General features: G+C 55.7%; 1 protein-coding gene across 1 annotated transcript in view; it reads right to left on the bottom strand.

Moving 5' to 3' along the window:
* Positions 1–23,218, bottom strand: part of NRG2 (neuregulin 2) — a 244,816-nt gene that overhangs the window by 5,382 nt on the left and 216,216 nt on the right. The window contains 3 exon segments of the mRNA XM_054694326.1: positions 8,764–8,840; positions 14,655–14,775; positions 23,075–23,193. Of these exon segments, the coding sequence (XP_054550301.1) occupies positions 8,764–8,840; positions 14,655–14,775; positions 23,075–23,193 (317 nt within the window).

The raw sequence follows: 23,218 nt of genomic DNA, 5'->3' as shown, positions 1-23,218 counted from the left end.
CCATAGAGGAGGCAGCCGAGCGTGGCCATAACCCTGCCCATCCCACTATGGCCTGGTGGCTGCAAAGGGCCAAGACAGGCTGAGGAAGCCATTCTTCGTGATGGTGAATGGATAGACCCTGGGAAAAGTGTGGCTTGCTACTTCAGCCTCTCTGACTTGTTTTGACCTGGTGGCAGGACACCAGACCCAGAGGCTGGACTTAGTTGGGATACCAGGTCAGGAGAAAGACAGAACGCATGAGGTCTGACGAGGGGGTGACTGGAGAAATGCCTTTCTTTGTTTCTCCCTGCAGCCTGGCAGGGCTGCGGCCCTTGTCCACTCCAGCCTCTCACCTCAACTTGTGAGAAGGCCCCAAGCAGCAGCATAGCCCCCTGGCATCTAGGACAGGCCTGTGCTCAAGGAGCAGCCCCCACCCTTTCAGAGTTACTGAGCTAGGCTGGGCCTCTAAGTCCTCAAAAAGACCTGACCATCCCCTCCAGCTCCCACTTCTTGGTGGGGCAGCCCCTACCCTTCTAACACAGAGAAAGCCAGGAGGAAGAAGAGGAAAAGGTGACAGCACCAGTCACAGTCGGGCCTACAGCCTAGACCTCCACCCTAACCCCACCTGCCCACCTGGCTTGTCCCTCCCCTAGCGCAGGGATGAGTGGGCTGGACCCCAGTGCCTTGTGGAGCCCCCGGAAATGACCTAAACCCTTGGGCTTGCAGAACCTTCTGTGGCAGAGGGAGACCCGCCAGCAAATGCCCAGGACACACCCCGTACACCCACATGTTCGGGACTGTGGCTCTGACATGCAGACCCTTCACAGACACATGCTCTTACACTTGTCCAGGCAAGTGTCCAGAGAGTCGCGCGCACACAAATGCCACAGACACACAACCGCGTGGATTCTTAAATAGCCCTCCAGCCCAGACCCCCCACCTCGGCTCTGTGTCTGCATCCTGCATCACTCTCCAGTTGCCAAGTCCTTCGGTTACTTCCTTCCCTGTTAGGTGACCCCTCCTGCCACGCCCCCCCCTCACCACCCCCTCCCGCTCCCCCCCCCCCCCCCCCCCCGCAATCCCTCCTGGGTTTCCTCCTTCACTGGCCTGTTCTTTCTCCATCTCAGGGGCTGCTCCCTCATCTCTTTGGGCTGGCTAGACCGAAGCCCTGGTCCCACGCCCTCTGTCCAGGCCTGCTCCACCCTTTCCTGGTGGTCAGCCCCAGCCTGTTATTCTCCATGACTCCCTGTATCTCAGCCACGGGCAGACCCGTCAGGGAATTCTGATGCTCTCCCTCCCAAGTGCTCCCGCGCTGACCTCTTCCCACCATCCCTGCGGCCAACAGCCTCCTCCACCCGGGCTCCCCCCTGCACAGCGGGGCACCATCTGACTTCTGATCCTATTCCTTCACTTCTATTCCTCCTACCCTGCTCCCAGGAAATGTCCTAAGACATTGGGTTTCCAGAACTTTCTGTGGCAGAGGGAGACCTGCCAGCAAGCACCCAGGGGCAGGGTGGGTGGAAGCCATGTTCAGGACTGTGGCTCTCTGACACGCAGACCCAGTCTGTTCTCTGCCCTGGAGCCACACTGATTTACCACCATTGAGCATGCGCCTGAAAATTCAGGGGCTCCCCACTGTAATATGCATAAGTAGCTTTACCATGTGGTCCCTGCCTTTCTCTTAGATCTCATCTGTGGTGCTCGCCCCATGTCTGTTTCGCTCCAGCGGCACTGGCAGTCTTTCTGTCCTGAGAGAGGCATGCCCACTCCGACCACACCACCCCCACACCATCCCTAATGCGGAGCCCCCTGCCTCAGGCACTCTCCCCAGCTCTCTGAGGGCCTCTCAGGTTTCAGCCCAAATGTTCCTTTCTTGGACATCCCACAATTAGGGCCTCAGGTTGGGGCTGCAGGGCTCACTCCCCCCGCCCCTCGATCCCCAGTCCCGACCACTTGGAGTGGCCTCGCTCTCCTGGCCGGCACCGTTTGGTAACTTACTTTCTTCAGAGCACTTACACCTCCTGCTGGCTTTCTGCCTCACCCTGGGAATCTGAAAGGCAGGTGGGCAGGGACTCTAACTTGGAGGCTCAGTAAATGTCTGTTGACTTTGTGAGTGAATGAATCAAAGACACACATTCACAGAGGCTCATACCCACCCCCTTGCCCTGGCAGCTCTGCCTGCACGACACTCAGCCCTGAGCAGACATCCCGCCCCGCTCTCCATGTATGCGCATCCTGTACTGGAGCCCTAAGTGGGCGTAAGCACATCCACCCCCCCCACGACAACATACACACTGCACACCTACAGATTCACCCTTGTGCACCTGCCACCATCACACAGATCCCACACGGGCTCGACCCCTCTCCCGACCCGGTCGTGGTGTGTAGACCACACGCTTACACACAGACGGTGACTGAGCTCTGTTTTCTGTGGAGAAGTCAGGGGCTCGGTGGTAGGAGAACCAGGGCCTCTCTGAACCTGTCTCTAGAACATTCTTTTCATAACTGCAGGCTCACACCCAAGGCACAACCCCACCAAAGCCTTGACCCTCCGAACCCTGCTCCTCTCCTGCTGCAGTATGGCGGGACTCTTGAGGCTGGGCTGGACTCCCAGCACAGAGCCAGAGAGCTGCAAAGACTAACCCTCAAAGTCCTTTCCTGCCCAAGGGGGCAGTGTCGGGAGGGAGGTAAGCTTCTGAACGGGGAGGCAAGCACCAGAGGTCCCCCACTCCACACCCTCGCTGGTCTTGCCCACAGAAGAACACGTGTGCCATCATGGGGGCAGATCATGGAGGGAGTGACAGCCTCAAGCAGATGGCCAAGCCTGGCAGACATACACAGGGCAGGGGCGGAGACATACTCGTGTTACCAGCCGGGTGCAGGATGGACAGCAATGGCAATGGCAATGGGCACAGGGAGGAGGACTAAAGTCAGGTGGGAAGGCACGCCTCTCTGCACAGCTCTCCGAGCCAGGACCCCACGGCCTCTGGACACTGGCTCTCCAGGGCTCTGTCTCGTCTCGTCTGGTTGCACCATCTCAGGGGGCCCTCCCGGAGCACTGGGACTCCTAGTGACGGGCCCCACACTGGGGGTGCAGTCTGGTACCCTGCTGGTCATGAGCTTCGCTTGTCTCCCCAACATCAGCACAGTTTGTGATAGCACATCGTGATGGGGCCAAGGGAGACTTTTGGACTCATCCCTTTTCCGCTTTTGGGGAAAGGAAAACCAAATATCCAGCACACATGGTGTCAGAGGCTGCGGAGAGGGGCTGTGTGGATGGTGCTGAGTGACACATAGAGGCTCCGTACCCTTTAGTTCAAATCCAAGGTGCTCTGGCAGTGCAGAAGAGAGGCGGGTCAGAGAGGGGCAGGGATGGAGGGAGAGAGACAGATAGAGACAGAGACGGGGAGGGGGGAGGGGGAGAGAGAGAGAGAAACGTTGGTCAGGACTCTTCAGACACCGGCGGCCAGCCTGTGAGGTGAAAGCAGGTTAGTCATGTTCCCTCCCGGCCCCTGAGCTCCTGCCCTGGCACCCCGTCCCCAGGAGCACCCCCGAGAGGGGTGGAGAGAGGAAATGTGAGGATCAGCAGGCAGGGCAGGTTCTTTAGAGATGAGCTGTGGGGTTAGTACCTGGTGGGAGGCAGAGGCACAGGAGTCAGTTGGCAGATGTCCGGGGAGGAAAGGGGAGCAGGAGTGGGGGCTGCAGCATCCCCACTGCCTCCCTCCCAGCTCCACTGCCAGGCCCTCAGCACCCTCATGCCCTGGTGGAGACAGCTTGCCGGACTCCAAGCTCATTCCTAGGCCTTGCTCAGGAGGAGAGCACAGGGTACCCAGAAAGGCCCCTTGTCCCCTCCGGCCCCGCAGGCTGCGCTGGCCTGCCCGTCTACTCAGAGCCTGGGCACAGACACTGTATTTGAGGGGAGCAGGAAGGGGAGGAAGAGGAGGCTTCAGATGACAGGGGGCTTCTCCACGTGATACCCCCAACACCCTACAAACCTACTGGGGCTGGGTCACATGGTCCGAGCCTGCCTTCACTACTCAGAAAAGCAAACTGAACTCAAAGAGTTGAGTGGGTTATTTGTGGGACACGTGTGCCCCCAGTCTCCTGACAGCACTCTATGAAGCGGGATCATGTCAACAAGCCATTTTCTGGGCTTGTGGGGTACACACCCATGCCACTGAAGGGTTAAATCCAAGGGCCCTGCCTGAACGTCAGCTCTGCCACTGGCCCCTATGCCAAGCCGCCCAGCTCTCAGGATCTAATCTGTTAGGAGATCAGGCCTGGCTCTGGGGTCTCTTGGAGGTCTGCAACCAGGTTATGTTTCAGAATCATCCAGATGAGCAGAACCAAACAGAAGCCCTGAAATCTCAACAGTGCTTCTGGAAAGTTTATCTATCATTGTAACGGAGCAGCGAGTAGCCATCTGCAGGCTTTGAATCTCAGTTTTACCCTTAATTTGCTGTGTGGATGTGGGCAAGTCATAGTCTCTGCTTCCTCATCTGTAAAGAGCGCCGGCCTGCAGGGAGAGGCGCCGGTGCAGACCCGGGCAGTACGAGGCTCAGCACGCATGCAGAGGCCCGGCCAGTGAGCCCTAACTGCCCAATCCGCCTCCTCCCAATGCACGCAATAAGCTCGGCTAGAACCAGATTCTGATGTTTGCAATCCCCTCAGAGGGAGGACATCAGCAGGAAGTCCTATGCATTAGCCACCCTTGATCTCTCCTCTGATAGGGATTACAGAGGGTTCCGTGTTTAGAAAAGAGTAGGTGGAGCCAGGGGCCAAGACAGCTCTGACTGACAAGGCCTGGAGGAGATCTCTGGGATTCTGGACCCCAGTTCCATGCAGAAACCACGGTCTCAAAGAACTAACCCAGCCCTTCCCAACATGTGCCCTCTGCGCTCCTGTGAAAAGCCAGGCCAGGAGGGACTGCGAATGGCAGTCTTACTCTTACAGCTTGGAGGCAGGAGAGAGCTGCCATGAGCACTGTAAGTTCACTCTTCTAGGGCCTCCTGGGCTGGCCAGTACAAACTTGACAAACTCAAGGGTTCTTGGCAGCAATCAGTGAGTAGTTAGTTACTCTGTGGCCTCAGGGATCCTCCAGGCAGCTGGAGAGAGCTTGCATTGTTTGGCTTTCCAGTCCTGCTCTCCTGAGAGAGAATGGCCTGCTTGACCATGGTGCCCAGGATGCCGGTTTATAGGGGTGGTCTAGGCCCCACTTGGTGGTTGTATTAGCTGAGGCAGCAGGGGCTCAGTGGCGCTAAGACACTTTTCTGAGGTCACATAGCAAATAGGAGGAGGAAGGGAGACTGGAGGCCATGGCTGTTCCTGCCCCACTGACTCTGAGCAGATGTGACTGGCTATTTCTGAGGACGATGACCACCTGGAGAAGTAAGCAAGGCTACTAGAGCTATTTGTATTTTCTTCTGCATGGAAAACCAAGTAGTATCACAGCAGCTCTTGGGATTCCTGACTGATCTCCTTGAGGCAAACGACAGTACTGTTTTGGGTGGACCAGTGGTGATGGGCAGGACTGGTGATGCCACTGAGAGCTTGGTCAGTCACCAGGATGGCAGCCTAGCTCCCCTGTCACTGGGATGGAGTCTGAGTGGCCTGTGGCTATGTCTGCTGCTGCAAGGAAAATAGTCTCCCACTCAGCAGCCAGAATGGATTGGCATCACCGAATCACAGACAGGTTCTCCTGGGCAGAAGTTTGCATACTGACCAGTAACCATGGCGACCTGATGCTGGACTCCCAGTAGGGCCACGCTTACCAGACAATATGCAAAGTCTTCATCCTGCACGTGTCCCGGCATATATAGTCAGGGGGGCTGGACCCGAAGGCCACAATGGGGACCCAGGGCTCATGCTCGTGAGTTGGAGCAGGTGTTTGCAGGTGTGAGCATGCCTGTGTGCCGTGTGTGGGCATGTGAGTTTGGGCTTCTGTGTTTCAGCACATGCACATAGGTATGAGCACGTGGGTGTGTCTGTATGTGTGTACGTGACTGTATATGTGTGTGCGTGCCCAGCTGAGTGTGCTCTTTTACACGGAGGGATAAACAGATGCACAAGTTTTGACTCTTAGAAGTCAGAGGGGCTATTGTGGCCACAGTTTTCCCAGTCTCTGCACCAGGCAACCTGGTCTGGAGGTGACATCTGGGGAGTGTGGAGTCAGACACTTAGCTGGGAGCCAACCCTCTGGGGATCCGAGGCTGGCCCTCCTGCCACAGCCCTGCACCAACTCAGCTGTGTGAAGCAATGGCATAGGACCTCTGCTTGCTTCCTCTATGCACCATGTCATTTCACCCTCACAGCAACCCTTAGACATTTTTGCTACTCTCGCCCTTTCACAGATGAGAAAACCAACTGGGAAAGGTGAAATGAGGCCCAGAATTAGTAAACTCAGCTGCTGGCATTGTTAGCTGGCTCTATCTGAATCTAGAGCCTGAACCTTGAAGCTGTCAATGTTCACTACCTTTCTATTAATTATCTGGGGCTGGGGAAGGCTCAGTAAGGCTTCTGACTGACCTACCAGGGCAGGTAAAACTTGGATACAGCATGAAGCATCCAGAGTAATGTGCTTGAAGAGTATAAATCCTTTACCAAAAGGTAGGATAATTCATGTAGCACTGGCAGGAAGGCCTGGCTGCATTTCCAGGCTCTTTTCTGGGCTCCAGGGCGCTGACCCTCCAGCAGATCAGAACTGAGAGCTGAAGCAGCCTAGCTGGCAGAGAAGCCTTGGATGGTAGCCAAGTTCCACAGGTTCTGCGGCTCTGGTTCAGGATGGGCTGGGCCTCCCTGTCTACAAGAGTCCCATAGGCCTGGGAGGCTCTGGGCCTAGGGGTGAAAAGGGGTTGGTGCTCCATTGCCTCTCCCCCATGGTGCTCAGTGCTGCCTGACTGCTCTGGCCACTTCCGGGGCCCCTTCTCATTTATGGTGCTCCACTGGGACAGCATCTGACTCTGCAATTCTTTTTGGAGCCTGAGTTCTAGAGAATTCTATTGGGCTACATCTCCTGCAAACAGGCTTCAGCCTTATCCCCGTGGCTTTCCTCCTTGGCCTCTAACTGGAGAGGCCTGGGGAGAGGACAGACCCCCAGTCTATTAAGAGAGTCGACCGTCTGGGCTGACCAGCCCCCACTTCCCTCTCCAAGTCTTGGTTTCCAGGTTTCCTTCTCCAAGGAGAGGAAAAAGAGGGAGGGGGGAGTGGGTAGTACCAATTTCTAGGTTTTTGTGTTGTGGTGAGGATAACTGGCAAGGTTCATTTGTCCACCTTGAGACCCACGCTCCCCGCTACCCCAAGCCCTAAAATCCCTCTTCATCATAGGCTACCTAAATGGTCTGCTGGGTCTTGCCCTGGCATCTTCCGCACTCCACCCCTCAATGCCCTGGCATCATTGTTCTGTTTCCTCACAGCTCTTGGGACCTGGTGGTCCTCCTTGCAGGGGAGGAGGAAGGTGGGCGGAGGAGGGACCAAGTGTGCTCTGGGGGATGGATGACGAGGTCTGGTCTCACGGGCCAACTGACTACCAGGCCCCAAACATAGGCCATGGCTAACCAGTGGCTTCTCCTCGGCTCCACCTCCACCTGGTGGTAATGGAAGGAACTGCTCCCAGACCCACAATTAGGGCCTCAGGCTGGGGCTGTAGGGCTCACTCCCCCAACTTCACCACCCTCGTCCCACCATCAAACCAGAAACTCCAACCTTAGAAGTGGGAGAAGGGAGGGAATGAAGTCTTGAAGGGGACTCAGACCAGTGAGATCCTGGACAGTCACCAATTGCCCCTTGATTCCTCATTTCCTCCAGCTTTCAGCATCCACAGCAAGCTACCTGGCCCCGCCCCCAAATCCTGTAGCACATCGACTCCTGGGGTCTTTGGCATCATGGAAACCTTGCCCTGGGGCGTGTTCTCCCTTGATTCCCCCCTTGCCCACTCTTCCCCATCACCCCACACCAAAATAAAACAAACTCTGGCCAGACCCAAAGACAGAACTTTTCTCTCTCAAACAGACCAACACACACAAGCACACACTCCCTACCCGGCCCCCTCAGCAGCCTGACCTCCTCAAACAGGCTTCTGAGGCAGGTGAGGGCACTACAAATGCTTCCTCCCATTCTGGCCAGGCTGCCTGACCCCAGCAGTGGTGAAGAGGCCTGAGCGCGGTGCCAGCTGCTACATAGAGAATTTGGCGTATGGCGCCCAGGTAGCGAAGTAGCTTCTGAGGTGGGGTGGTGGAGGGTGGATGGGTCTCCTCTACAGAGGCTCTAGCCTCACTAAGCAAGGCCCCCGCCCTCCCACAGGGGAGACTGTCAGTCACCAGGGAAGAGAAGAAATAGAAGAAAGAGACATACTGGAGAAGTTGACCATTGCGAACTGCTGACACCTGTCCCCGGTGTATCCCACAGGACACCTACCAAAAGAAAGAAAACCAGAAAGAGAGAGCCAGGATAGCAAGACACAGGTATTGCAACACCCCGGCACAGGCTCCTGCCAATGCCAGCTGGGTTCCTTGCCACCGTTACCATTTGTACTGGCCTTGCCACTCTGCCCCTTACCTGTAGCCCTGAACTTTAAACCCAAGGATTAGGCCAAAAATGAAAAACAAAGCAAAACAAAACAAAACAAAAGAACTAACAAACCAAAATACAAAAAAGAAAAGAGAAACAAAACAGTAACAGCCAAAGATCAAAACAACCAACACCCCTGGCCCTACGCCCTACATCGGGGGGACTGCACCCGGAAGCTTTCTAAGGAGCAGGGACTCGTGTTTGTTTCTTCAAACATACTTTGCTTAGGATCTGGCATGTACAATCGCAAAGGCAGTTTCTCCAAACATCTCTGTCCGAAGAATCCGTTTGGACATCTGGAGAAGGAAAAGGGGAAAAATCACAGAACAAACTGGCATCATCCGCGAGGCTCAGGTTAGAAATCAAAGTGCACAGTGATGAATGAGAAAACCAAGTCAGGCGCTGGGGCACACTCGTCGCTGAAGGGGCTGGGGGCAGGGCTGGGTGGAGGGCTGGGGAATCTTCAACTTTCTCTAACAGATGTGGCTCTGAGGGTGGTGGGGGAGGCAGGGCTGGGAGGAGGATGGTTGGGGGAAGCGGGGTGGGGCTCTGGGAGCTCAGGACCTAATCGTCTTCATGTCGCGGGACTTTCCTTCTCACCTGCCTGGTGCCCCAGGAACTGTAGCCACTTGGTGGCAGTCAGTCAGCGGGCAGGGTGCTAGGAGCCTTCTGGAATCCCAAGTCCGGGAGCCGCTCCTTCCCGTTCCCACCCACGGGTTCTCTCAGGTCCCCAGGGAGGTTTTCTCAAGCATGAAACGGCTCCCAGAAAGCTCAGATGTGAACTCGGGAAAGCCGCTGTGGACTGTGCCCAAGACACAGGGGGCCTTGGAAATGTCTCATCTGTTCTCTCAAACAGGGTTCTGTGGCCAAATAAGTTCAGGAAATCCACTCTCAGCATTCTTTATGGAGGTGCAGTGCATGCTAGCATGGGAAAGGCTGTGAAAAGTTTTGCAGGAGGAAGCAGCTCAGCTTTCTGGCCTGTCCCAAATCTGTTTGACCATGGAAGTTGTTTCTGAGGAGCCCTCATGGACACGGGTGGGGAAGGCTACCCTGGAGCAAAAGGCATGGGAGAGGCATGGGAGGCTGGGGAGGAGCCGGAATTACCAGCCTCCCACAGCTGGCCTGCCAAGCCAGGAGCAGGGCATCTGGCCGCAGGTGGCAAGAACCACAGTGGGGGCTAGAGCCGCCTTCCAGTGGGTCCTGGAGCCTGGTCCACTTGAGGGGAACTGGCTGCCGGGACACCTGTCCTTTCCTTGTGACTTGTCCTCCCCTTCTGCCTGGCTCTGGTGGGCACTGGTTCCCCCACGCTGCTGCCTCTAGAGCTGCAAACACCACCCTTTCCAGTTCCCTGACGTTGTCCTCACTCCCAAGGTACACTGCCTTCTGCTCTCTGGCGGCCACCCCGCCTCCCCCAGTGAGTCCCTGTCTTGAAGATTTCTGGGAGACATGCCCAGCCCTGTACTCTCCTCTGAACTCCCGTGAGGCCAGAGATCTAGGGGAAGCTTACCGACAGGGCCAGGCTGACACCCCGTCCCCTTACTCAGAGCTGGATCTCTGCCGCCTCAGCCTTTTCTCCCTTCGGAAATTCGGTAATAACCATCGCCAGTGTCCCCCAATACTAGGTCACTGTTTAGGGTTAATGGGGAAGCTTCTTCAGGAGGAGTCTGCCGGCCACCTGCTCGCGTGCTAGTGACTGCGCCACCTGCCAGCAGCCCCTTGAGCTTGCAGTGCTGGGCGGCCATGGGCTGTCACAGTCATGAAGACCCTGTGCCCCGTCTAGACTGGCAGAATGGGGGAGGCTGGTGGACAGAGAGCGGGAGTGTCTCTGGGCCTGGGTGGCACCTCCTTGCGGAGATGATGTGTGTACAGGTATGCCTGGAAAATGGGTGGTGGTGGGGGCTGGGCAGTGTCTGGAGAAAGGGGCGTCCTATGAAGTTGATGCACTTGTCAATTCGGAGTGGCTCCGGAGGGGGGCTGGAAGGAGGAAGCCACCACTTGTCAATCCATCCTCCTCTGGTCCCTGACCCTCGTGCCCAGTCACCCCAACCCAAGAAAAGGGAGGCAGTGGCCAAGGCTCCCCTGCCTGCTGCCGTCAGGCAGGGCTCTTTTTCCTCAGCTCTCGGAAACTGATGTCCGCTTGGGGTGGGGACTAGAGAGGGAGAAGTGATTATTCAAGCAGCAGCTTCTTGGAGGCTGGAGGACAGAGACCTAGGGAGTTGCCAAAAAGAGTCTTAGAATCCACAAAGGAGCTAGAAAAAGGCAGGTCTGACAGTGTCCCATGTCTGAGATTAGTCTGTTTCTCGGAGATGGGAAAACCTCTGTGTGCGTGTGTGTGCGTGTGCGTGTGTGTGCACGTATGTTGAGAGAGAAGGGGGGAATACAGGGGCAAGAGGGGATGAAGGGGAAATGGATTCCCACTGCTGAAGAGCAGAGCTGCTGTCTCAGTGGCTCTTGGAAAGCACTGTTTAGAGCTAAAGGCCTCCCTGCATGCCTGACTCCACGCCCCAAACCCCCTGCATCAAGGCCACTGAGCTGCACAACTCCAGGTGGCGCTGTGAGCACGGTGTACACCATGAAAATGTCTCCTGGAGTTTGTCCAATGGGGTCCTAACCTTCCTGCCCTGGAAAGTGTGTCCCCCACTGGCTGAACAAAACAAGAGACTGTGCGGGCCGGGGTGGACTGACACTCAAGATGGGCTTGGCACTGGCTCCTCAGGGGCTCCTGACACACCTGTTTTCACCTTAGTCCTAATGGCTGGGGATGAGCCGTGTCCAGGAGGATGGGGCTTCCCTAGGAAAGGCTCCAGAGGGGGGCTGCACCCGGGACCAGGTAGCAGGGCACATCAGCCTACTGACCCGGAGGGGGATCTAACTCAGAGTGGGAGATTGGCTGGTGGGGGTTAGGGTCCCACTCAAATAGGGATTGCCCCCTGACTTTCAGGGGCACAGAGGACAGATTAGAAGGATCAGCAGGTACAGCCTGCCCAGCCCTTCTCTTGCGTCATCATCCATGACTACAGGAAGGTCTGTGCCCAGGGCTGGAGAAGAGCAGGGTGAGAACGAGGCAGAGAGGAGAGCCCACGGGCAGCATTGAGGGACAGAGAGTTGGGACTCTGCCTCTCTGTGGTCCCACCCCACCTCCCAGGCCTCAGTTTCTCCTTTTGGTAGCCTGGGGATAATGCCATGTGTGCTGCCCTCACCCGGGGGATGGGAAGATGGAGGATGGAGGTGTGCCCTGGCCACTGGAAGGAGTGAGGGTCTCTGGCCTCATGGGGGGCGTGGAGATGTGGTGAAGATGAGCAGGCAGATGGGATGGCGTGTGGGGGTCACCTGAACATGAGGGGGCATGGAGATGAGCTGATGGGAAAGGGAGGCATGCCACTGGTATGTGCACAGGGCTGGAAAGAGAGACTTGTTCTGTCATCATCCCCTGAACCAGTCCCCAAGAGTCACGCACCAACCGTGCTCTACAAAAACACGGAGAGAGGAGGAGAAAGCAGCAAGAGGAAGTGCAGGGGCCCCTGTCTGGCCCAGACAGGAGACAGTCACCCCCATTTGCAAATCCCCCTAAGTTTTCTTTTTTGAAACAAAATTCAGTATCAGAGACACTTTCGTTTGGCTCTGAATTCCAGAAAAACAGGAGGGACGGAGTGTGCCTGCTTCCCAACATTCACGCAGGGCTCTGAACCAATACACAACAACAAGTGTCAGAAAACCAGGAAGGAAAACTGATTTTTATAGAAACTGGAATGAAACTGACCAGTCTAGTTTCATTATCCAAGCTAAGCGGAAATGCAAAAAAATTAAAAAAAAAGTAAACAAACAGCACAAATGGTAAGACGTGAGTTCCGTTCCCTAAATTCTTTTCTTTTCATTTCATTCAGGTGTTAGCAGGAACCCCAAGAGGCCTGCCCCCCTTCCCTCCCAGCTCACCCACCCCCAGCATGGCCTCTGGGTTCTGCCCTGCCCCCGCCCCCTGCCCTTCTCCAGCACAGCTCTGAAGACCTGCCCTCCTGACGCTGTCACCACCAGGAACACCCCTCTCCCCTGAGCATTCAGGGAGTCAGGGAACGTGGTTCCAGAGCCCTGGCTGAGGGAGACCCTGATGGGCTGGGATGGGGACGTGGTGCGTGTAGATACCAAGTTCAAGTTCTAAGCAGTGAACCCCAGTGGCCCTGGTTGGGGGGGGGCACAGGTTATCATCTTCACAATGGCTCAGTCTCCTACCCTCTGCTCCTCTTAGATTTAGCTGGGGAGGGGCCACCTAGAGGTTCCTGGGGTTCAGCCTGGCTAGTAGAGCTCTCCGGTGACCACAGAGCCCACCACTCCCTTTCTCACATTAAACTGCACTGGAGCACTGGGTCCTCTGGACCCCTTGAGCCCTGGAACCTGTTTTTGGTGGCTGAACCTTCTTTGCTGGGAGCCCAGGCTGGCCTCCGTGACAATGCTGGATCCCTTCAAGGTTCAGGGGCCAAAGGGATCAGAGAAGAGGAGAGTCCTGGGGTGAGTGTTTGTGTGTGTGTGTGTGTGTGTATGTGTGTGTGTGTATGCGTGTGTGTGTTCTGAGAGGATAAGAAGAGGGGGCTGCAGGGCTGGGCCATCTCTGTGAGATATTCCAGAACCCTCGTGAATTTCCAGGAGATCTAGTCCAAAGAGCTCAGAGCATTTTCAATGCCAGGATGTTTCCCAGGGTGTGCAGCACTGGAGTGGCAGCCTCCTAGAGGCAGAAGGAGGGGATGGGTGAAGGGCTGAGTCTGGGCTGAGAAGCTCCCAGGGGGACCCGCTGTTGCTGTTGGGACTGTGCCCTGAGATTCAGGTAGGGAAAGGTCGGGAAGGAGATGGCAGCAGGTAAAGGGTGGGTCGGGAGGAAACCAGCAGAAGAGGCCAGCTGTGGGAGGGAATGGGAGCGTGGAAGAGGCAGGGCCCCTCATCACCACAGTGGAGGGCTCTTTGTTCAAGGCTGGAGTAGGGAGGGAGACAAATCTCTGCAGTTTGCCCAGAGGCAGGAGAGCCCAGGAGAGCTGAATCTGACCTTGTCTGTGGTAAGGGTAGATGACTCTCTGAATCTCCATCACTACTCCGGGCTTCTTCCCAGATGCCATGGGAATGGGGCGACTTTGGCACCTTGTCACGCCCTACGCTGGAGCTGCTTCAAACACCCGAAGATGTCAACTAGGCCCTCCGCCCATTCTTACTCAGGATCCGGACAGAACCTGTTATTTCCTCACCAAGCTCCCCCAACCCTCCTTGTTCACCCACCAGAAAATCGTGAAGGGGGTCCCGTGGTTGTCCAGAGCTCTGGCTGGGCCTGAACAAGCCCTTCCTCAGGACGACTTCACCTGCTGCTTGCTAAGGGGAACTGTGGTTCTAAGCCCCTAGGAGGGGCTGCTGAAGAGCACTCTCTGGCCCTTGGGGAGGCTCTAAACCCTGACTTGCACTTCTCTTCAACCCTGGCCTCCCCCATTAGGCCATACCCAGGGTGGTGTCCTTCCACTCCCCAGAGAGGAGGTCCCCTAGGGACCGAGGTGGTACAGGCAGCCGCAGGGCCTAGCTGACCCTGGGGTCCTGCTGGGCAGGGAGAGCAGCCAGGTCCTGAGGTGAGCCAGGGAAAGAGCCCTTATTTCTTCTGCAGGCCACAAGGGCCCCTTGGCTACCACGGTCCTGGAACCTGAGCCGTGCCTGGGCTGCCAGGATCCCACTGCAGGAGACACACCTGGGAAAGTGTTCATCAGAACAAAGTTGGGAGAGTTGTTGCGAGATGGCGGAGGGGGTTAGGTGGACAGAGGCGAGAGCAGGGATAGTGCCCAATGCCTCAGGCATACACTGGCATCCCCATTTCCCTAAAAGGTGTTGGTGAAAGGGTGGTCCTCAGGAGATGGGGTTGGTAGGGGCCTAGAAAACTGGGACCGCAGAGGCCCCTGAGCCCTTTAAGAGCTTACATCTCCCTGTATTCCAGGAATGGCCTAGGGAGGGGGGTGAATGTCTCTATCTACACCCTTTGGGGACCCCTTACCTGTGGCTTGATGCCCACTTTTCCTAGAGCCCCCCACTTCTGGCCCGCCTCTCTCACCCTACTCTGCCCCCCACACATGCCCCCACTGCCCACTTACTTGCAGGAGAGCTGGTTGATGCCCTCGATGTAGTAGCAGACGCCTCCATTGACACAATAGGACTTGGCTGTCTCGTTGCACTTCCGGGCGTGCCCCGACCAGGACGATAGGGTGGTGCTCACTGGAGGTAGGAGAGACATGTGCCAGTGAGCCGCTGAGACCACCTCTGAGCCCCAACAGTCACCTCCTTCATGGCCTGTCTCAAGCTAAAGGATTAGAGGCTGCAGGGACGGCTGGGGAGGGAAGGTCTGGTGGCCCTCCCAGTGGTCAACACCCAAGGGGAGGCTGTGGCAAGCTCTTCTCATCTGCCAGCACCATCCTGCCCCTGGCTGGGCCAACCTCCAAAGGCCAGGAGGACTTTCTTTGCAGGGGATGAGAGTGAGCAGAAACTCTTGCCCTACTGGAATAAGGGCCCAGCTCAGGCCCTTGTCTGACTTTCTGGGGGCTCCACTACAGGTAGATGAAACACAAGAGTCTGTGTGGGAACAGTCACAGAGGTGTAGGGAGAAGACATGTACATTGCTCTGCCTGGCACTGCCTGCGCTCTCGTAGGGGCTGGAGGGCCAGGATGGAGGTGGGCTTTGAGGACAATGGCACATTTTGGACACTGTCATCTTCTAAGATTGAGGGAGAGTGTGGGGTGAGCCCTGGTCCCAGAGCTTGGCTGGCTCCAGGTATCTGGGGACTACCATAAAGGTCTTCTTCACACCTGCCCTCCAGGTGACTCCCCGCTCTGCCACCTAGTCAGCTCTTGCCTCTGCGGGGAGTCTCCAGCCCTTGGACAGCCCTGGCTATAAATTTGGGGCATCTGGCTACTGGAAAGAAGGGATTGGGGGGCAGCTGGGATGTGGAGACTTGGCAAGGGCAAGATCAGGGTTTTAGGCTAAGGCCCCAGACTGCATACCTGATGGACTAGATTCATTTGCTCAACGGAAATAATGGAAGCTCTGTTCCCCCACAGGGGCTGGCATCCAGAAAACTGGTTTCAAGTGTAAACTCTAGCCCCCAATGACAGTTTCCATTTGTAAGCCAACCCCCAAGGTTGTGTATCCAGATCAGACAGCCAGACACAGGGTGCTGCTCCCCTCCTCAGACTCTGGGGTTCTGAGGGCCCCTTGCTCCCACCAGCAGCAGCCTCCTGACTGAGTTGGCCCCATCCTACACTGGATGGTCCCATCTCCTCAGGGGTGTTGCGTCTCTACCACCCCCCACAGTAATGGGGGAGAGAGGAGGAGGAGGGCAGGCACTTGGCGCCTGCAGTGTTTAGACATGTGTGGAGACAGATGGAGCGTGGGGATGGGGAGTGTATACACAGCCCGGCCTCTGTATATGTCTGAGGAGCTCGCTGATAAAACCCAGCGGGCAGGGCCAGCTCCCACCTTCCCCTCCACATCATGCCTGCTGCTGCGCTGGCACCCTGGAGCCCCACCCTGTTCAGGCCTCCTGCTCCTGCTCTGTCCCTAAGTCCAGCTGGGACCCACAAGCTGGCCAGGAGAGGAGGCCTCCCGTTGCTCTCTGCCCTCCTTCTGGGGTCAGAGAGACCCAGGAATTTAGAAAGGGACAGATAAGAGAACTAGTTGAAGTAACCCTGTCTGCAAGTTGTAAAATCCCGTTGCTGAGAGGACCCTAGAGGCTGTCCTGTCTCTGGGGCACACAGCCAAGGAGGAGTGAGGAGAGAGTGTTGTGACACTGTGCTGTGACCCCGCCCCAGGCCTCCCGATGCCTGGCTGAGCATTCTCGCCAGCCACTCAGTCCCTCGTGGAAGGACATGTCAGCACAAAGGCTGGACATAAGCATGTAGGTGCAAACACGATGTGGACCACAGGCCTCAATCAGAGAAACCTCAGCACAGCTTGGTCCCCTCTGCAGTCACAGTGCAAAATCTGCTGCATGCTGGGCTGAGTGAGCGGTGACAGCAGCGAGGATGGGGCAGGGACCATAGCGGCACGCTTGGGCCTGTCTCCACACGTGTCCGCGCTCACTGAGGCCGAGGGAGGCAGAGGATGGCTCCTGAAGGAAGATGGGGCTCCAGCTGGGCTGCCAGAACCGTGTGGGCCTGGGGCCACAGAGGGCAAAAAAGGGAGCACAACGAGGGAAGCCTGCTGTGGCGGGTGTGGGGAGAGTGACGACGGGCCTTATACCTCAGAAAGAAGTACCTCAAAGCCACCCCTGCATGAAGGCAGAGCTTCTCACATAGCTGCACTCCAACCCTGCTGGTGGTGGCGCCTCACACCGGGAAGATTCCACACAGAAGACGTGCGCGCAGGCTGTCCCAGCACATGGGGCCCCCAAGGCACCACGTCTACATTCCCTTGTCAAAGGATCTGCATTTTTTCACCGTGTTCTCCCAAGTTTGGGAGTGAAGGTGACAAATGACCACTAAGTTGGAGAGTCGGCTGCTCCCTTGACCTTGGGGTGACCCTCACCCTGAATTCAGCTCCCACTCATCTGCTCCAGCTTCTCACTCCTGTCTCAACCATCTCAGGGAACGAACAGCACAAACCAGAGGCCTAGAGGCCATCTCTGATTTCTCATCCCTTGTCCCCCACAGCTACCAACTGGAGGGCTGCCTCTACCTCCTCACCGGGCTCCATTTCCTCCTCACTACTGTCTCCCCAGCACAGGCTGCCAGGGCCTCTTTCCCTGGATGACCATAGCAGCCTCCTCACTGGTCTTCCTGCCCCAACTCTTCCCTTCCTCTCTCGCCTCACTGCTTCACAGTTGCCAAAGGGGTCTTCATGTAAATTGGGTCAACTGCTTCTGAGGTCAAGACTCTCCAGTGATTTCCTCATGCACTCGAGTCAACCCCCTAGGTCTAGGACCGCACCGCCTCCTGCTCCAGGTCCCATCCCTCTAGTTTGGTATATTTGGACCACACCAGCTTAGCCCAGCTTCCCTAACAAGCCAGGTGCCTTCCTGCTCAGGCCTTTTAGAATATCAGTGTCTCAGAAGTGCTTCTCAGCTACCTCCTTTACTCCTTCTTTTAGCTTTGCACACTTGTATTTGGAGTACTTTACACAGGCACAATTAGACGACTCATTGTAGCAGTGATTTAAAGCTCAGCTCATCCACTACAATGCAGGTTCTTGGGCAGGGGCTTAGTCTGTCTCACTCACCAGTGAAGCCCAGGGTCTAGCATACATAGTGCCTGGCCTGTCATAGCTTAACAAATATTTACAAGTATTTATAATGAGCAAATGAGCATCTGATTCTTTAGAGGAAGGAGGCTTTTGCTACCATTGCAGGGGCTAGTCTGGTATCCTTGGCTGCTGCTGAGGTCTTTCTGTGGATTGAGGCATTGTTGCTAGGAAATGCAAATATTCCTGGGAGGTGGAAAAGAAGATGAAAATGAAAACCACAGCGAGATACCAACAGGATGGCTAGAATCAAAAAGATGGATAATAACAAATGGTGATTATTACCTGCTGCAGGTGAGAATGGAAAATGGTGCAACCACGTTGGACACGGTTTAGTTGTTCTTCAAGAAATTAAACACAGAGCTACCAAATCACTCCATGTCATCAGAGCAAGCCCATTCCTAGATACAGAGCCCAGAGAACTGAAAACGCATGCCCACCAAAGCTGGCACATCAATGTTCGCATCAGCATTATTCCGGACAGCTAAAATGTGGAGATGACCTGAATGACCCAACCACCCAACTGAGGGATGGATAAATATAGTGTGGTCCATCCATACAGTAGGATATGATGCAGCCACAAAAAGGAACAAAGAACTGACACATGTAAAACATGGATGAGCACGGAGAGCATATGTGAAGCAGAAGTCAGTCACGAAAGGCCACATATTGCATGATTCTTTTTATGAAATGTCCAGAACAGGAAAATCCATAGAGGTAGAAAGTAGATTAGTGGTTGCCAGGGGGTGGAAGAAATGGGGAATGATTGCTAGTGGGGATGGATTTTTTTTTTAAGATTTATTTATTTATTGATGCATACAAGAGCTGGGGTACAGGCCAGAGATGCGGGGGTGAGAGGATTCACCAGAGACAGTGGGGAACAGAACAGGCGGATTCACTGAAATACACTGCTGAGGGGAGCAGCGGGGGAGACAGGAGAGGTCTGCTGAGCCATGTGGGTTGCTCCCTGGCTGGCCGGGGATCAAATTCGTGCTGCAGAGGCTGCGGATTGCTTCATATGTGGTGCTTAACCCCTTGTGCCACTAGGGAGGCCCAGGGATGGGTTTTTTTGAGGTGATGAAAATGTTTTAGAATCAGTGGTGATGGTTAATTGTATATTTTTTAAAAAAGGGTGAATTTAATGGTAAATTATATTTCAAAAAATTGGGAAGGTAAACCCAAGAAGCCTTTATCAGCCTTTGATGTCTCAGTGTTTGTGTGTTTATTGGGCCCCTGAAAAGTGAGTGTGGACTGGGAGGTTGAACAGATGCGGCGAGATTCTCTCCCTTCTGCCAGGGACAAGGCCTCTGCTGATGTGTCTTCATCTATCCAGGTTCCCCTTCCACCTAACCAGTGTGTCCCCTTTCCCACTGGTGACCCCGGCCTTCCTCCTCACTGTGTTAGAACAGGTAGACACTCTGAGTTCAGGTTTTGACTTCCAGCCATTTGAGAGACTTGGTTGAGAGTCAAGACAGTGACTCCCCCAAACTCAGAATAGGGTATTGCTTGAGTAGGCCTTGCTGGATGTGTGCAGGAGAGCACATGTGTGCGCCTGACTCAACAGCTAAGCTTTTTAGGTCTCCAGGTAAGGGGCAGGCCCTGAAGGCCTCCCCAGGGCTCCCATGTGTCTGAGACAACCCAGGTCAAACCTTTCTGCCCTCTAGGGAGAAGAGAGGCCCAGTCCCACCTCCTGGGACTGGCACAGTCACCCTGGGACATTCCCAAGGTCTCTTTCACCTGGAGATGAGGCAGCTGGTTGTTTAACTCAGAAGTAGTTGGACCAAGCTGATTACTTTGCTAGAAGCAACACAAACTTTTCGCAGCCGCCTCCTCCCAGCCAACTCAGGGGAGCAGGAAGCCTCTTCGAGTTGGCAGAGCTGTGAATTGCAGGAAGGGTCCGTTCCGTGTGTCCACTGGGATAGAGCAGTACTTAGACAAGGCTGCAGTGGTGACCCCAGGCAACCTGCTGCCCCTTGTTGTCCCCCTACCCCCCTCCATGGCCTCTCTGGCTGCCCCACCCCTCGAGCCCTGGCTTCCCTGGGGCCTAGGCGGGGCCAAGCCAACCCACCTTGTGATGAGTCAGAGGGGGCAGGCACAGCTGCCCGCTACCCGCCCTCCACCCCCTCCCCAGGGCGCGGTTGCTGCAGGTCTTCTGGGTTCCATGGATAAACAGGGCCTGGGCATCTATGTGGGAAAATTTCCCCAGTGGGGGTTTCCTGGTCCCTGGTGGTGATCCTGTTCACCTCTCCACACCAAGGGTAGACTCTTGCCTGCCAGGGGCTGAAGAAGTGTGTAAAGTATTTGTGTGTGTGCGTGCGTGTGTGATGTCGATGTGTATGCATGTGCGGTGGTGGTGGTGGCGGCAGCAGCTGGGTGCACAGGATGTCAGCCTTAACATCAAACTCAGACTCTCTGAATCTGGGGTGGGGTGGGGTGGGGTGGGGTTTAGAGATCATCTAGCTCAGTTTCAGCTGGGAAAACCACAGACAAAGCAGGAGGAGTCTCTCACCCAGGGTTGCAGGACAGAACTGGACAAGACCAAAGCTCTGGACTCTTTCTACCACTCTGCTCTGCTGCCTTCCTGCCAGGCCGGAGGGCCAAGAGGTCAGGGGCACTTTTGGGAAACCCTCAGGGTCCAGCCCGTAACTCCACTCTCCACTTCCTACCTAATGAGAACATGGCGGAGGGTGGTGGGGTCTGAGGTCTTTATGTGGAGAGGTGCCTCACAAATACTATCCCCAGCCTTGAGCCCCAGGAGGGAGGGCACAGTGGCTTCCTGCCCATAGCTTCCCCCTCTTCCTTTGCTGACAGCACCCCTCTAGGGAAGTGCCCCTGCACAGTTCTGCCAGGGCCATCACTTGCTGTGCTCGGCCTTTTAATACCCCCTCTGCACACACGCAGACCTGGTGAGGATGGCACCCATATCCCTGAGCACAGGGGCTGGGCACCTTCGCGGGGTCAGCGAGACTCCTCTCAGAGGCTTACATGACTAGCTGCAGCGACAGAGCTCTCTCTTTTCCCTGGGTGATGGAAGGGGGCGGGGGTGATTAAACCTGGGGCTGTCTGAGGCCCTGGCCTCTTCTCCCCATCTATTCTCCATCTTACAGTGGCACCCTACACAGTGGGACAGAGCGTCCTGAGCCACACTCTGAGTTCTTAGACTCTGTCATGTCAAGGGCCAGCTCTACCTCTGGACTTCTCAGTTCATAAACCAATAAATAAACTCCTCAAGGTAGTTCTAAGTTGGGTTCTCACTGACTTAACCAAGTCAGTTCTAACCAAGAAAGTCTTGAGTAATAAAACAGGAAACCTCAAATCCAAAGGATCTGAGAACGTCCACTATGGCTAGAGGTGGAGGGTACTGTAAACCCAGCTTGGTTCATGGGACAGACTGGGGTGGGGCAGGCCCAGGTACTCCAACTGCAACCACACGCAGTCTGGGGTCTGGGGGAGTCAGAAAAAGCCTTGGAGCAGGTAGTAAGACCTTTTATATGATATTGGTCAGGAACCTATGGTGAGTGAGGAACTATGCTAGGCCCTGAGGCCAGAGTGGTAAACAGGCCAGACAAGGCCCCGGTCACTGGCATACTGTATGTTGTACAGCTCCATCACGAACTAGCTGTTTGAGTTTAGGCAGAATATTTAGCCTCTCTGAGCATCAATCTCAATTTATAAAATACACCAGGGACCTCAATAAGGGCTCAGGAGATGATGCGGAACCTGGCACAGAGCGCGCTAAGTAAATAGTAGTTATTAGTGTAACTCCCAGGGAAAGCCTCCTCCCTGCCCTCCTGCCCCGGGCACACAATTCCCCTGGGGAGGTTGCCCTCACGGGGACAGTTCACTAATGGGATGGGAGCTTAAGCAAGCTCTAGGGCTGGAATTCTAGAGGACGCAGGACTACTCTTAGTCTACTGAGAGCTCCACTAGCCGGAGCTGGGAGTGACATCAGTGGGTTGGCGTGGCCAGAGCACAACGCCGCCTGGACAGATGACATAGGAGGAAGCCTAAGAATGTAACGAAAGAGTGAGGATGTAAGGGGTGGGCCGCAGCGAGGACCGGAGGCATTGGACTAGCCTGGCGGGAGACGGGCTGCTGTGGGACGAAGCACCTGCTCAGAGGCTCCGGAGTGGGGGTGTGGCAGGATGACAGCATATTGGGTGACATTGCTCTGGTCAGAAGAGTAGTCATACAGCCTGGGTCAGGGCTGCCCCAGAGGTGGGATTGAAATGGAAGGAACAGGTGTGAAAAAGATCCAGAAAGAAGACGAACGAGGATACTCAGAGCTATTAGATACAGTGGTCAGGGGGACAGAGGAGTCTGAGAAGCTGGGAGAATCGGGGGATCCCTCACAAGATGGGACAGACAGGGTTTGAGCAGAGTTGTTTTAGGAGGGTCCCACAGCAGCGAATGTTCCAAATTCTCTATGCAAGGCTGGGTTAAAGGCATAGTGGGTTAGGGGCTGGAAATAAGGGCAGGTGAAGACAAACAGGATTAGACTCTGGAGAGGGGAATGAATGGAAGAGAACCCCAGTAACCAGCTAGCAGAATAGCGGGCTGAGTCTATGGGTGTTCAGAGGAGGAAAGAGCTTTGTGGGGTTTGGAGTTCTCAGCTAGACTGGAGGGGAGGCCACCAGAGGACAGGCAGCTTTGGCGACTTTCCTGTCAAGGGAAACCACCATGGTCTGAGAGGACAGAGGTCTCCATGCTGATGCTGAGCCATGCTGTGGACACGGGTATCCAAGGGGGCACCTGGAGGCCCTGATCCTGCAGGTCTTCAAGGGACAGGATGATCTGTGGGGGAGGGCCCAGTCATCGCTGAACAGAGGCTGCCTCCAGGGACCCCAGCCTCCCCCCATGTCCCTGTGGAGACGGCTGCCTGCACTGCGGCACCCAGCAAAGCAACAGCAACAGGCAGTTGGCTCACACGCCCCGGGCCTGCCTCTCCCCAGAGCCCCGCTCCTGGCAGCACAGCCTCCCATAATTGCCTTCTAAAAATATCCTCCCCTACCCCCACCTCTTGATTTCAAAATATTTAGTTTTCAGGGTATTTAAAATGAGAGCTGGCGGCTCTTCCAGGCCCAGATAACAAAGCTAAACATTTATGCTTTGACTGCATTTCTCTGAATCGGCCCAGATCTCAGGGCTTGATATGGCAGCAGCAGGAGGGACAGGAGTCAAGTGCAAGATGGTTCATGTGCAGGCCTCCCCAGGCTTGGGGGGCAAGTGGCCCACCCTGCCGAACCCTGGTAGGGCCCCTCCCTGAGTTGGGGGACCACCTACCACTGTTGACGTGGAGCCGGCCACGGACCGTGTCCTTGCCCAGGATGTTCTCGGCCTCGCAGACGTACTCCCCAGCGTCCTCCACCTTCACCTTGTTGAACTGTAGTCGTGAGTTCTTTCTGGTTAGGGAGGGAAGAGAGAGGG

This window comes from Talpa occidentalis, unplaced genomic scaffold, assembly GCF_014898055.3.
Source record: "Talpa occidentalis isolate TD23 unplaced genomic scaffold, MPIMG_talOcc4v2.1 talOcc4.13, whole genome shotgun sequence".
Lineage (NCBI taxonomy): Eukaryota > Metazoa > Chordata > Mammalia > Eulipotyphla > Talpidae > Talpa > Talpa occidentalis.
The sequence above is the reverse complement of the archived record's forward strand: the minus strand, read 5'-3'. Positions and strand labels throughout refer to the sequence as shown.